General features: G+C 28.6%; 3 protein-coding genes across 4 annotated transcripts in view; 1 reads left to right on the top strand and 2 right to left on the bottom strand.

Annotated features, from left to right (window-relative positions):
• The window catches only part of LOC126842382 (BTB/POZ domain-containing protein 9-like), a 43718-nt gene that overhangs the window by 4173 nt on the left and 23862 nt on the right, over positions 1 to 15683 (bottom strand). The gene's annotated exons all lie outside the window — the stretch shown is intronic.
• LOC126842434 (BTB/POZ domain-containing protein 9-like) lies at positions 1453 to 9172 on the bottom strand. Its single transcript, XM_050579447.1, has 12 exons — positions 9154 to 9172; positions 4923 to 5043; positions 4640 to 4723; positions 4086 to 4215; positions 3718 to 3948; positions 3377 to 3653; positions 3170 to 3305; positions 2702 to 2934; positions 2424 to 2607; positions 1722 to 1908; positions 1586 to 1660; positions 1453 to 1512 (listed from the first exon to the last, which is right to left on the bottom strand). The coding sequence occupies exons 1-12, from the start codon at positions 9170 to 9172 to the stop codon at positions 1453 to 1455; spliced, it is 1737 nt and encodes a 578-aa protein (XP_050435404.1).
• LOC126842383 (BTB/POZ domain-containing protein 9-like) lies at positions 9335 to 13780 on the top strand. Of its 2 annotated transcripts, XM_050579337.1 has the most exons (11): positions 9335 to 9465; positions 9887 to 10007; positions 10630 to 10713; positions 11278 to 11407; positions 11539 to 11769; positions 11839 to 12112; positions 12183 to 12309; positions 12534 to 12763; positions 12852 to 13041; positions 13326 to 13518; positions 13580 to 13780. In XM_050579337.1, the coding sequence occupies exons 1-11, from the start codon at positions 9420 to 9422 to the stop codon at positions 13703 to 13705; spliced, it is 1752 nt and encodes a 583-aa protein (XP_050435294.1). In that variant the 5' UTR covers positions 9335 to 9419; the 3' UTR covers positions 13706 to 13780. The 2 variants fall into 2 exon arrangements, with proteins under 2 accessions (XP_050435294.1, XP_050435296.1); XM_050579339.1 differs by lacking the exons at positions 11278 to 11407; positions 11539 to 11769 and having other exon boundaries at positions 11901 to 12112.

The following is a 15683-nucleotide window of genomic DNA, read 5'->3' as shown; positions in this document are numbered from 1 at the left end:
AAACCTTTGTTCAAAGTTATTGAAGACAGATTGAAATATAAATTTTTTTGTAAATAACGAACCATCTTTTTTTATACTCGATAGCGTTTATAAACATGTAATTGTGCTCATAATCTGTGTAAGTACAAAAACATGTTATTGTTGTAAGTATTGCCAAATAATACACAAAGATTCGAAAATGACGTAAAACATATACACCACGCTCACGCTCCACTGTTGATACTGAATTAAGACCAAACGTACCGACATAACCTGGCAATAAATGTAGGACAGCAAGATTACAATTTGTCCTATTTATTTAAGTAATACATTTAATTATTATTAAATACCTGGAGTTGACCATAAAAAAATAATAAAATCTAAAAATTACATCATCCTAGTGTTGTTTTATTATTGAAATATGTTGGGCGCTCTATAATCTAATCTTGTCTTAATATTTTTATAACCAATGTGAATATTTAGTTTTATTATGTGAGCTTACAATCGTTTTCCATACTCGATAACGTTAATAAACGATAAATTGTGTATACAATTGGTGTACGGTTTTTTTGTTTAAGTACATTAACACGACGTTATTGTTGCACCTCTATTGACTAATATTGCCCAAAAGATTTAAAAATTATAACAGTCTTACACATCTAGTCCGTGTTTAATTATTTTCAAATTAAAATAAAAAAATTACAAAATTGGTTTTTACACTACATATCACATTCAATTACACTGATTTAATAGTCGCTAAGATTAGCTGATATTTTTCCAAAAAGAATTCTATGAAATTGAACTTTGCTAACTCTTAAATTTTTTCCATATTGACTCTGAGTTTCAACGCACAAATTGTAAAATATATTATAGTTCATAAAACGGAAACAGATATTTTAATAGGTTTAATAATTTCTTATAGGGAATAAAATCTGTTTGATCATGTATCTGTTTAATTTTGGTAAGGTTTTCCTTTTATGACTATTGCAATTTTTTTTAACGAACTGAAAAAAAGTCCTTTCTAAGTAGACAAGGAGTCTACCTAGAATGAACTTAACTCAAAAAGTTTATATATAATATAAACAATTATCATTACAAACTGTTGGTTGTATTAAATCTCAATACATAATATTTCTTTTAACCAGTAATAAAAAAAAATGGAAACACTTATTTATCACCTTTCTCGTTATTCTGGCATTCTTATATGTACTACTTTATACCGAGAAAAAATTATTCAAAAAGGTTCAACAGTATTTATTAGGGACTAATCAATAATAAATATAGTTGGAAAATTAAAAGTTCCTTCATTTGTTGTACATTATTGTAAGAAATTATATACAACAATACACAACGTGAAAACCTTGTAATTTTATTTTATTTTTTTAACGAAAATGGAAATACAAAAAAAACCACAGAAAAATATAATTGTATTATACTTACAAATATTTACAAATATTAGAATTAAAATTTAATTTAATCGATTGGAGCTTGAGCAGGTGCTTCTACCATAGCAATATCTGTTTCGTTGTTCTCCTAAAAATGGATATTTTCTCTTAGTTTTTGTCATAGTAGTAGTAAAAATAAAATATTTGAGTATTTTTTTTACCACACGGTCGTCTTCAACGATGTTGGAATCTAATGGTACTTGAGAGGGAGCCTCCAAATATACACAACGGAACTCCTACAGCATAAAAGAGTTATTAAAAGCTTAAAAAAAACACTCTTAGATTGATTTTACTAACATCGCCATCTGAACTGTAAACGCCGGTAATTCGAATAAACACTACAGGCCTGGGTTCAAATTGCAACACCTGCCAAGATCGTGCCAGCTTCTGAGATTTGTTTATAACAATTTCCCAATCCACATTATTGACTGAAGATTCAATAATATAGCTGTAATAATATTTGTAGCCACCCCAGAGCAGCATCCTGTCAATTATAGCAATACTAATTATTTGGTCTTAGTTTAATAATAAATAAAAGTCATCGATAATTCGAAGAAGATATTTTTTTGTTTTATTTAAGAACAAACATATAATAAACAAATCATAAGAAAATATATATCAAACTAAACTAAATAATTGAATAACGAAAAAACTAATAAAATATGTTAGATAATATTATTATTTATTGTTGTTAAAATTGTCAAAAGAAGCCTGGCCGTCATAGTGATAACATTGCTATACTAATTGAAAGATATTTTTACTAATACCAGCAGGAGGTGGGAGGGGTCGACTACAGAAAACCAGAGATCTATGCGATGAAAAATGTGCAATTTGTTTAGGGTATGTGAAGGGATATTATAAACTAAATAAATAATAATTCGTTCTGAAATTTAGTTCTGGTCTGAATAATAGTGTTAAAAGAAAAGAATGACGCAATACGGTGAGTTAAAAATAGTGAAATGAATGCTACAAAAAATTGCAAGATGTTCATACTAATACCTCATCGAACTAAGTATAAATGGTTGGTCGAAACGAACCACTATAGAACCCGATCGCAGCTGATGGTATGTATAAATAAACGAGTCTTCATAATTGTTTTCTAGCAACGACTGGCGCGTTGAACTATATTCTCCTTTAATTACATATGCATTATGAGTTCTTGTAGCGACGTTACACTTAGGAACTAGATGATAAAATAGTAAACCAGACATATATATATATATAATATAACGTATTTTTTTATAATTAAATAACAGGGTCATTTTAGGTTTCGTCACCGATCAACCCGTTTTGGATTTCCACCAAGTGCATATCGTTTGTATTGTAATAAATTGTCCAAACTTCAAAAGACGCATCAGCGGTACTATTGGTTCCAACGATGTTTATATAACGAACTAAGCGTGAATGAAACCACAAACGTTGAACTGAACGACAATCACAATTTGAATGATCTATAACACGTATCCAGTTTTGCTCGTCCATCGAAACTTGAATGTAATAAGAGTATGGCCTAAAGTATCAAGTAGTTCAAATAACTTGTAGAGTAGTGGTTAACAAGTATAGATAACGAATTTTCAATCGTCGACAAATTTGTTAGCTTTATTTATAACTAAACAAAAAAAAATCTTGACAAATAAAAATCAATTACGAATAAAAGACACAAATATTTTTAATAATCATTCGAGTAGATTTTTTTTTAAATAACGCTCATTTCGATTAAAAATATTAAACAGTTAAAAACATACCTTAAATCTCCATTGCATAATAGTATTTCAATATAGTTTACAATTGATGGATGATCCAACTTTAAAATAGAACCTCGGGTAATGCTATGGGTAACACGAGAAATGTCAGATTGGCGAGCAAGGTTCTCATTAGGTTCTAAAATATGAAGTAATAGAAACAAACATAAATTTAAAAAAAAAAAAACATTCTATGTACAGCAGGCATACTTAGTAGTCCTCTGTATTGAAGTTTATGTGGTGGCCAAGTGTTTATTATTCGTAAGGCACCCGAAATTGTATCGGAACTAACAAGTTCTGATTCTTTAACCTCAGCCAACTCTTCGGCATTCATTAACGGATATGTGACGACAGATAAAACTTTGATTTTATCTCGAGGATCTAGGTTATCTTGTTGGTTCTGATTGATCCAGCGACGAACCGCGCGGAATACATCTATTTCGTTAGCAAGTACCGATTTACTGTTGAGAATTTCTTGTATTGCATCCTACAAATAAAATTTGTTTCACAACTAGTCATCTAACATGAGTAATATTGATTTTGGTCCTTACGGCTGACAAAGACAGGAAATCTTTAGATTCTAATACATCTATAGCGTGTTTTCGAATGAAGTTGAGTGATTCTACTTCGAGCTCTTTGTAAGATTTAATTCGTGCCATAGCAAAGAACAAACATGCATTGTTCGCGTTAACGTTTCTTCGCAAATGATTGTACAGTGAATGTTTTAAGTTTGTAAAAAGAAAGTAATCCGAAAGTCTAAATAATTCCAAAACCTCTTTGTCCTGTAAAATACAGAATAAAATATTTTGTATAATTTTTTGTTCAATAGTCATTGGATCGATTATGCAACTAGACAACCATAATAAAAATAATTTGTATGCCGTTTAATAACATCTTAGCTACGTTGATTTTACTTTACCTCTAGAACATCTAAATTCATCCGACCGGTATAAATATACTTAAGGATGATTTTAAATGAGGTGATTGATACTCCGTGAATTTCCACCTCACGCTTATCGGATTCTTGAAGACCTCCATACAAAAAATTTCTAAAAAAAATAAAATTTTTATATTACTACAAACAAACAATTACTGAATAAAATCATAACAATAATTACTATTTTTATGTTTTTTTTTTTTAATGGGAACATATTATTTTTTAACTCTATTTATTCGTTGACAACAAATTTAAACATTCTTTTGTTCAAAATATTTATGACGGCTGGGACGTGAAAAATGAGTGGAAGTATTTAAAAAATAACAAAACAGGTAGTGAAATTTAGGTCATTAAAATTCCATAGGGTAAGGTCGTTTGGTAATTTAGTAGGCATTTACAGATAAATAAAGATTTCATTGATGCCAAACATTCAGACCAAATTTTCAAAATCTACAGCAAAAAATAAAATAAATAGTTGTCATCTGCCCTGGAAGAATAACCTTATGAAATGATACCTAATGATAAGAATTAAATACCTAAAATAATCACTGCGCGAGGCTAAAACAATACGATGGGCGGACAGTCGCTCTTGATCTACAAGCAAAACCACATCTGAAAAACTGAAATAAATATAAAAATTAGTTATACACATACTATTCGTACAAACATTTGCCATCATATTACAGGTATAATGTTATATTATAATGACAACAGAGTAGAATACATTTTGGGCTATGGTATAAAATAGTTGCATATAAGACGAACATGGCAAATTTTGAAAATAATAATGTTTATAGGTACAAATTTAATACCGCTTACCTGTCTTTTAGATACAGTCTGCTTATATCGGTGACCACTTCTTGAGCGTGATCGATTAGCTTGTTATTGTGCTGTTCGGTTGTAGGCGCAGGCAACGAATAATTGACAGGATCAGAACATACTAAATAAAATGAATAAAATGTCTGATTATTTGGACGAGTTGATATGATTGTCCAATTTATTTATTTTAAATAACATAACTATTATAGTTTTATCATAGTAAACAGAAAACTTTAATAATAGTCAACAATCTTAACGGCACTCGTTTGCCTTTAAAATAATTACAATTTTTCAATTATAAAAATACCTTAAATTCATTTGGTTAAACCTAATTTATAGGTTAATTTTATTTATGAAAAATGTTAAGAGATATTAAGTGATTTCCGTGAAATAGACCACATTGTACAGTATAGGTACATTATTTGCCAGTATCTATTACAATCTTCAAAGTAGGCTTGTTACTTTTTAAGTATAATTAACAAATTATTTAAATAATATTTTTTGGGGAGAATAAATGTGTGAATTAGTTTTAATTAAACAACAAAAATGCTAGTGATATGGTGGGTAATTCTTGGACTACCTGATAAAATAACATAAGAATCAAACAACAAGATATTATTTATGGTACATTGTTAATTGCTAATTAATTCTAAACACAGTCGAGCAAGTGAAGATTTCATACGTATAAAATGTATGGTTGGTTTATTAATTTTTATATTATGAGTTACGCCCCTACTAATAGCAAAAGTGTTATTACAAGGTGAAAAACGATAATGGAATACAAACACACCATGTATCTGCAATAGACCTTAGGACAATAAAAATCTAAAATCGACATAATAATGTTTGCCGTTTACCTATAAACCGCTTATGCAGATAAGTAATATATTTTTCTTATATATTATGTATATTTAAAAAAAAAAACAGAGCGATAATTTAGAGTTAAAGGAACATAGCCCCTTTAGAGATATTTTATAACCCTCATATTGACAGTAAAATTAATAAATTTAAAAAATATTAAACACAACTGCAATAATTTGAAAGCACAATAGCACAGACACAAATTGTACAAACATGGCTGAACTAAAAAGTAATTTTAACAAATATTACTAAACGCAATATTTTATGAATCACACGGCACCTACCATAATCAGTGGCATGGTAAAGAATAATAAAAAAGGAGAACAACAAAATATTTTATCAGAATTTTTGACTAATCTTCCCAATGAGTTTATGGCAAAAGTAATAAATTACAAGTTGAAAATATGTTATGGAATACAAAACGGCATACTGTGTACCTGATGTGGATGTTAAAACTATATTGACTAAAAAATAAATAAACATATTTGTATTCTTCTTAATAATGTGCAGTCGAATTCTTGAATACTTGAAAATAAAAAAAATCAATGGATACTAAGAAACAATTCGAAAATGTTTTTTTAATTTTAATACTGCACCACATTTGCCTGTGCTTGATAGAATAAAACGAATAGTTGTGTTAACATATGGTGTACGATTTTTGAAAAGGTACAAAAACATGTAATTGTTGTATAATGTTAAGTATTAAACACAGATTTGCATCTGTTTTTTTTTTTGTATATTTATATGACTATATTTTGAAAAACGGTATTTTAGCGATATTTTAAAGTTAAAGTTATATAGCCCACAGATTTTTTTACCTATTTTCTAAGCGTTACAAACCGCCGCATGCTTAAGTATAAAGTTCGTATTGTTTCAACAATGTTTATCAACCGAACTATGCGTGGATGAATCCACAAACGTTGAATTGAACGAAAATTATAATAAGTTGAATGATCTATAACACGTATCCAGTTTTGTTGATCCATTGAAACTTAAACATAAAGACCTAAAGTAACAAATAATCTATGTAACTTGTAGATTAGGAACTGAGTTGTCGAATAATAATAATATAAGTTCTAAACAAATTCTTAAAAAACAATGAGAATAGACAATAATTTTTAAATCATTGAGAATTTCTTGTATTGCATCCTATAATTGACCATAAAATGATAAAGGCTAAAAAATAGATTATTTTAATGGGACAATATTTGTTAATATAATATGTTATGTTCAAGACTTATAAAGCGCTGTAATGAAAACCTTGTCGAGAGATATGGAAAACCTATTTAAATATGTAGTTTTATTTATTAAACGTACAATATTTCTCTACACTTTTTAGAATACATAGCAATTTCTCACATTAACGCATCTCTTGTGAGCGTTGCCATCAAGAGTTTAAAATGCATTAAGGTGTCTTCTACCTCAGGAATGGTAGACTTGTCCAAAGCGTTCGACAACGACCACCATAATTATTATATTAGTCGGACTTTGGATTTATTGCCATTGACGAAGAACCTACGAAAATTGCTTTGCACTTCAGTTTCAGAAATATTATAAACTTTGAGGTGAACAGAAAACCACTGTTCATATTGCTAACGCATTCCTAAAAAATCTTCTCTTTTACCCACTTTTTTCAAACTATGATACGATTTTGTCCTTAAGCAAATTTCAGATTTTGAAGTGTCCAATACACATGGGTTTCAGCTGCATCAAGATTTTGATAACGTCATCATTCTGAGGTTCGTTTTTGATACTGCGCTAGTTGTAAAGGACCTAATTAGTGCTGCTATACCAGTCGAAACTGTCAAGGATCTTTTCTCTTCGGTAAGAATTAATAAAGATTGAAAATTAAATCATTGTTCTAATAGACATAGCAAAGCTCAATGACAATTTAATTCCAGCAGTCTGCTTCAGCCGCCCATTCAATTAAGTAACTTGGTGTTAATTTCAATGATGAAATTTTAATTGACGGTAAACACATTCTATTACAACTTGAGTTTATCATATATTATAATATGAAATTATTTATGTTTGAATCTATATCAAACTCCAATATTATTATAAATACTACGAACTTGCATATTGTTGGGTAAACTGTGTCTCAAGACAACTCAATCGTTTGAGAAGTCCACTTTATTGTTTTTCTATTAATACATTTTTTTATATTTAATGACAACAATATCTGTTTTTAGGAGAATAACAAAACAGTTGATCAGATACCAGAAATATTGGCTCGATATCCTGTCGTTTTACCGAATTTTAAAAATAAGCATATTCTTGTTCCTTGTGGGCTTATCAAGATTGAATGATATTAACACATATTTTATTATATATGGTACTATTCTATTATTTGTATGTAATTACCTAAATATTTGTTTTTTGTTTTACGATTGTAAGTAAATTTAAGAGTTTCAAATTATGTAGTTATACAATAAATTTAAAAATAATCAAAACCTTTCAATCAGTTTATTGTGTATAATCTTGTATTGTCGTTGTCAATCCTTGCTGTATGTGGGGAAATGTTGTATAATTTTTCATCAATTATATTACAAAAACCGAAAATAGTTAAAATTTAATAAAATTTAATAAATACTGCGTTAATGAATTGTCAATTATAGTGATTCTATACAACAAATTAATTTTTATTTTCTTAAAAATATCTCTAACATAATAGTATTAAGCTTAAAATGATACTTATCTTTATAAGCTACTAAAAATAATATATACCATTAAGAACTATATAATGATATGCAGGGTTATTCATTTAACGCAATCCACTCAATATCTCCTTAACTGTTATTCTCCTAAATATAATTTTGTAGATTTAATTTGTGTGCTTATTTTTTGTCAACTAATTGGATTTGCTGTACACTGTAGGCAAATATTCTCAATTTTATCTGGTATTTTTCACGGCTTTAAGAATTCAACCGACTTTTGAAACAAACTCATCCGAATTATTTTAATAAAACATATTTATCATACATTTTGTATTATAAATATGCCAATAAATAACGATGTGTTGTCTTTATAGTTTCATAGGTTGATAATGTTTAGAGTACAATATTAAGCTGTAGTAAAAGGATATACTGTAGTTTATAGTTATCGTTTTTTAAAAGTTTTGTGACATAATATTGTGGGTTCACTCGCGGTTATTGGTGACTTTATTTACAATTAATAAACAGTATAATTTACTTGTGTATAATTATGCAATGTTAGTACTTTACTTGCGTAATAAATTGTTATTAAATAATTTATAAAACATAAATCGTTTTGGAGACCACAAAAAAAGTCTATGACCTGTTTTAGTTTTGAAAATGCGACCAATTTTTAATGTTCATACATAATATAATATTGATATGTAGAAGATTACTCTGTCGCACGTGAATCATTGTAAAAAAGCTGTTTAGTAAAAACAAATAATAAATATAAACTTTAAGACTAGCGTCATTTTCATATATTTGTTTAATATTTACCATATGCGAACTAGATTATTCTTTTATGATATATCATATAAAGTATAGAAAAAGTTGGTGCAGTATTTAATAAAAAAACATACGCTCAATCGGCTCTCAATATCTTTTGACAAGAATTTTTTTCAAAGTGTTTAAGAATTTGACAACATATTAGATTACGAAAATGTACAAGTCTCTTTTAGCTTTTATCGTCTTAACGTTTACTTCAGGTACATAATATGTTTTGTATTTCATAATCATTTTTCATCTAGTAATTTAATTATTTTGCATAAGCTCATTGGAAGATGATTCCTCTTTTCCTTAATAATTTATTTAGAGTTCCTATTCGATACGATTGTCTTTGTTATTCTATTTCCATTTTTACCATGCTACTGATTAGGGTATAAGCTATGTAGTTCATAAAATATTGCTTTTTATCGATTACTTAATTTACTCTTTAGTTCAACCAGTTCTAATTTGACTTATTGCTATCAAATCATTACATATGCGTGTATTTTATTTTATTATTATTTTTACTGTGCAATAAAGTATTTATTTTCAGTTGTGTGAAGTACGAGGGGCACGACTAAAATATATTAATAATTCATATAAACTCGTCCGGATAATCAGCTGTTCTTTTAATTTTTTTAGCATGTCTTGATCCTGTCGATTGTAAGTTGCCTTCGCCTATGCCCGAAGAGCACAGTAACGAGGAAATTGATCACAATCACATCGTGATCAGCGATATAAGCAATCTGTATCGGAACGAAAAGTATGTAATAATGTATTGGTCTTTATTGAATTTATTATTTTCAGTATAGGAGTTTTTAATAATTATGAATCATGTTAAACATATTTTTATGACTTAAATAAAAATGGTGAATGCATGTCATTATAAAATTGGTGAAATCTGAATAAATTACAATTTACTACATAAATATGATACAGTAGGATATTACCACATCGCGTTGGTCATTATAACGTTGACAATAATTCAAGACATGCGAGTTTATCTTGTATACAGTTCTTTAATACTATAGCCCAACATGTATTCTAATATATTAACATAAAAATATGTTTTACAATTAATACGATGGTATAACTCATAATTTTTTTATTTTACATAGCAAACGAAATTGTTCATCAATTATGTAATACATAGTACATATTTCTATGTCGTATAGATTGTTTTAATTTGGCATTAACTTGTATATGGTTTTGTCAAAAAAAAAATACCTAAATAATATAATATGACGCATTATTAAATCACATTTTTCAGTCATTTAACTTGATGAGCATGTTGATTTTTAAAACTTTAAAACTATGAAACATAATAATTTTGAATTTTTGATAAATCGTAACTGTATAATAGTAAACTTTGATGTTTATTTTAGGTATTCTGATGTTGTTTTAGTTGTCGGTGGAAATCGGTTGCACGCCAATCGTGATGTTTTAGCCGCACGCAGTTCATATTTTAGGTATTTAATTTTTTTCATCAAGCATACAACCTTAGTATTAATCTACGTTAATTCGTGTACACTCGGTGGACGCAAGCATAGCCAGACACCGACAAAATCATATTACATATCAATTTAATATGATTTTTTCTCCTGATTTTAAATCTGAAATAATTTTTTTCGTAAGATAACTTTTTAATGAGATACAAGTCCTATTTTAAATCATTTTTGAATTTAAAAAAATGAATACCATTTATTGTACCCATAGAGCATCTTGAATGTCTCACTTGAAGCTCGGTAGAACTTTACATTACACCATGTATGTATATATATATATATATATTTGTATTTTGTAAAAAATGTGTTATAGAAGCTATTTAGACTGATTTTAGCGTGTCTATTTCAAACGTATGTAGTAATGTTTCAATATTATCTAACTTACCGGGTCAAATCAGTGTTAGTATAGGACTGATAACAATTCAATTGTGTAGTCGATAAGGTTATACTCACAATACAATGGGCAATACAGATTGTGGCACACATCATAATATGTGGCTTCATCTAATACCCTGTAAACATTTTTAGCAAATTATTTTATGGAAGTTATGCAGAAGCGAAAAAGTCTGAGGTGCCAATTAAGGAAGGATCAGTAACCTCATTTACAATACTTCTAAAGTATATTTATACTGGTCAGATGAATTTAAGTGATCTAGAGGTAAAGTATAATTGATTTACCATACCGCTATTCGAACGGTATAAACAGTATTTGTTTTTATATGAAGTGTTTAGTTGACAAAAATGTTTTTATCAAAAACCGATAATACGAATAGGTAATTTTTTTTTTAGTATGAAGTTATTGTAGAATTATTTAGAATTTCGGATTACTACGGTTTTCAAAAGTTACAATATTCACTGTCCGAGTATTTGCGTAGTACCATTAGTATACACAATGTATGTTCGTTGTTTACTGTGGCACGACTTCATCAACAAAAAAAATTCACAGGCGACTTACTCGAATTTATTGAAACCAACGCTATGGATGTATTGCAGTCTAAAGAATTTCTGTCTTTGTCGCCCGTAATAATTTCGTTTTAAATAATATTGCTAGTGTTAGCTGACAAGATGAGAAACAGACATTTATTTTAGGTAGACCTTCGAGAAATCCTCATTCGTGACACGTTTAATGCTAGAGAATTCGATATATTCAGTGCGGTTAATCGCTGGATCCAAAAGAACGGAAAACACCTAGATCGTGATGCAAAATCTAAAGTTTTATCTGCTGTCCGATGTCCGTTGATGAGTGATGAAGAACTGACGAAGGTTTCGGAATCACGATTGATTAGTTTGGATACAATTTCGAGGGCCAAAATATTAAGAAACACCGGGCGACCACATACGATTGGGTTTCGAGCACAGCGAAGTATGCCTGCTGTACCGATAATTTTGTTGTTATTATTATATTGGTTTTAATTATTTTTTTTATTTTTTAGAACCCGATGTAAATCTTGCTGAGGGTTCTTCGGTTACATATAACGATAACGGTGGTATTATGATAAGGTTGAGTCATCCATCAACCATAAACTATATCAAAATAATATTACCTAAAGAAGATTTAGCGTACGTTTTAAAATTATCAATTCTTTCAAACAAAAAAAAAAAAATCATTCAAACAAATGTTATTTTGAATCAAATGTCATTCATTTGTTTTTATCACAAATTAATTTATTTTAGTGCTATTTGTTGCACGACAATATTTTTTTTTTTTTTAATTTTAATATGTTTTAACCAAAAATAAATGCACAGCAATTGGTTATATTCAATTGATACTTTATGGATTACAGTTATTACATAGAAGTTTCAATGGGCGATAACGATTGGGTGAAGGTAATAGATTATTCAGATTATATTTGCCGTTCAGTTCAACGTTTGTGGGTTTATCCAATTGCAGCATGGTATATTCGTATAGTATATATTCGAACCAAAAATACTGTTAATAAACCATGCAAATTTGAAGAAATCTCGTACAAAACAAACAGACATCACTTGGTGGAAATCGAAAATGAAATAGTTGGTGAGAACACCTATAAAAAAAGCTACCTTTTCTTAATAATATAAAAAATATTAAATGTTTTTCTTATTGACTGTTTTTAATCATTTAGCTCCAAAATACAATGTTATTTCGTCGTTAAAGAATGCACTTATAATCAAAGGTGAAAGTCGTTATGAAAATAATACGCTATTGGACCACTTAGATGAATGCGATATGTATAAAAGATATACATGGCATCAGCTGGGATCAGGTTGTATATTGATTCAGCTACCACAACCTTATATGCTTAGTTCAATGAGGTAATGGTTTAAAAAACTTACCATTATTTTATATCTTAACAGTTTTCCTCTAAACTTGTTGTGTAAACCCGTTAGGTAATTTTTACCTAAGGTACCGTTTATATCTGGCAACTATTGTATGCGTTTAGCTGCATTGAGCCACTTTAATGTTTAACTCATTCGTAGACGGCTAAATGAATGTAATTATTCACTATCATAGTAGCAACATTTGTTTAAATTTAGGTTATTACGAATTAGATATAAATTTTAGAGTGTATTACCAATATTACTGCCATATTTTGCAGGATGTTGCTTGAAATCGATCCTAACGAGTTAGTATTCTTCAAGTACACTATTGAAGTATCGGTAAATAACAAAGAATGGAAAATGATCGTAAATAAAACTAAAAGGGAGACACAATCAATGCAGTTGTTGAACTTTGATCCTACCCCGATAGTGTTTATCCGAATTACTGGCGTTCACTGTTCAGATGGCGATGTTAGTTAAAGTTAATCTAAGACCGTTTTATTTAACTATTGATAACTCTTTTATGCTTTAGGAGTTTCGTTGTGTATATTTGGAGGCTCCCGCCAAAGTAAAGTTAGATTCCGACGATGACAGTGATGACAGCGACGAAACAGATGATCCGATGTCAGGTGCATCAGATTATAGCTACAGTCAATAACCAAATTTGTAGTGGAAGCAAAGGTTTGATTCCATTTGCACTTAACAAGATTGACATATATATCCAACACCTATTTTATTGCATTTGTCATTGTTATATTATTTGTATTCCTTTGAAATAATTACATCTCGTTTTATTTTGTGTTTGAAAATACATTTTTTTCCACATTGTGTATTTTTGGTAAACTGTCTCAAAAAAAGTTCGATTAATTTTAAAGGATATTGCTTGCATTAAATTATAGTTGTAAATAATTTTGTTTATTAAAAAATATTATAATTAAAGTCCATCGAAGTTGAAGTAGGTCACATTTACCCCCCATCCCCCGGCAGATGGCAATGTCATTTTTTTTTTACACACAGGACCTAACCTCTTAATAACCTGTTATACCAAACGTGGTAAGTAAATAAAAAATCTATTGACTTTCCAACATAATTTAATGTTAGAATATTTAAACGAAAGTGTTTAAAATGTTTAATTATAAGTGGAACCGATTAGGGTTGATCTTCTCTTAATAATACATTGCTGTAGTGTTTTCCCATAGAATGCAAAACTATTTTTAAAATACCTGTTGATTTTATGAATACAGACCATTATAGGAATACACGATGATCCATCTAATGACACTCATTTTCTCAAAAAATATTAATATTATAAAAATATGGTTTTCCCTATATTTGTACATATTTTACTATTTTCAATACGTTGAAAATGTTTACCTTTATCCCTTACATAAAAACAAGGGCAACTCTGATTTTTTATAACTATTTTACTCTTCATAAACAAATCTTTAATAAACTCAAACTCAAAATGGAAATGGAATTTTAAAAAGACCGCAAAGTCCGATTCCAAAGAATTCTAGACTTTTGCTATAGTTGGAAAAATTAGCGACTATTTAGTTAGTGTGACTTGTAATTTAAAAAAAAAAAATAAACATGGACGAGATGTACAATGCTGATAACATTTTCAAACCTTTTGGGCAATTTTAAACAATACTCAATATACAACAAAAACATTATTATGTACGTACACAAAAACACACCGCACACAAATTGTATGTACAGTTTTTCGTTTATCAACGTTAGTCTGTATGTATGAAAACATATAGTACGCACTACGCTACTAGAGTAAAATTATTTTCTAGTCACTTTGAACTATACTCAAAAATACAACGACCTGAACTGCGTGGTCCTTAGGTAAATATTTTAGAATTATTTAAATTTACATACATAATATATAGGTACACAAAAGTATATATATATATATACAGTAATATATATAAAGAAAAAATGTAAGAACATAAAATTTAATAAATACTGCGTTAATGAATTGTCAATTATAGTGATTCTATACCACAAATTAATTTTTATTTTCTTAAAAATATTTCTAACATAATAGTGTTTAGCCAAAACACGTTGTTAAAATGATACTTATCTTTTTAAGCTACCAAAAATAATATATATACCATTTAGAACTATATAATTATATGCAGGGTTATTCATTTAACGCAATGCACTCAATATCTCCTTAACTGTTGTTCTCCTAAATATAATTTTGTAGATTTAATTTGTGTGCTTATTTTTTGTCAACTAATTGGATTTGCTGTACACTGTAGGCAAATATTCTCAATTTTATCTGGTATTTTTCACGGCTTTAAGAATTCAACCGAAGTTTTGTGATATAATATTGTGTGTTCACTCGTGGTTTTTTGGTGACTTTGATTATTCTTTTATGATTAGTTATTACAGTATAGAAAAAGTTAGTGCAGTATTTAATAAAAAAACATACGCTCAATCGGCTCTCAATATCTTTCGACAAGAATTTTTTTCAGTGTTTAAGAATTTGACAACATATTAGATTACGAAAATGTACAAGTCTCTTTAAGCTTTTATCGTCTTAACGTTTACTTCAGGTACATAATATGTTTTGTATTTCATAATCATTTTTCATCTAGTAATTTAATTATTTTGCATATGCTCAT

The sequence above is a fragment of the Adelges cooleyi genome, unplaced genomic scaffold (genome assembly GCF_023614345.1).
Source record: "Adelges cooleyi isolate 19-005CV unplaced genomic scaffold, UGA_ACOO_1.1 ACOO_flye_CR_arks_rails_tigmint_CR_PRNA_519, whole genome shotgun sequence".
In the NCBI taxonomy this organism is placed as follows: domain Eukaryota; kingdom Metazoa; phylum Arthropoda; class Insecta; order Hemiptera; family Adelgidae; genus Adelges; species Adelges cooleyi.
This window is presented reverse-complemented; position numbering and strand designations above follow the sequence as displayed.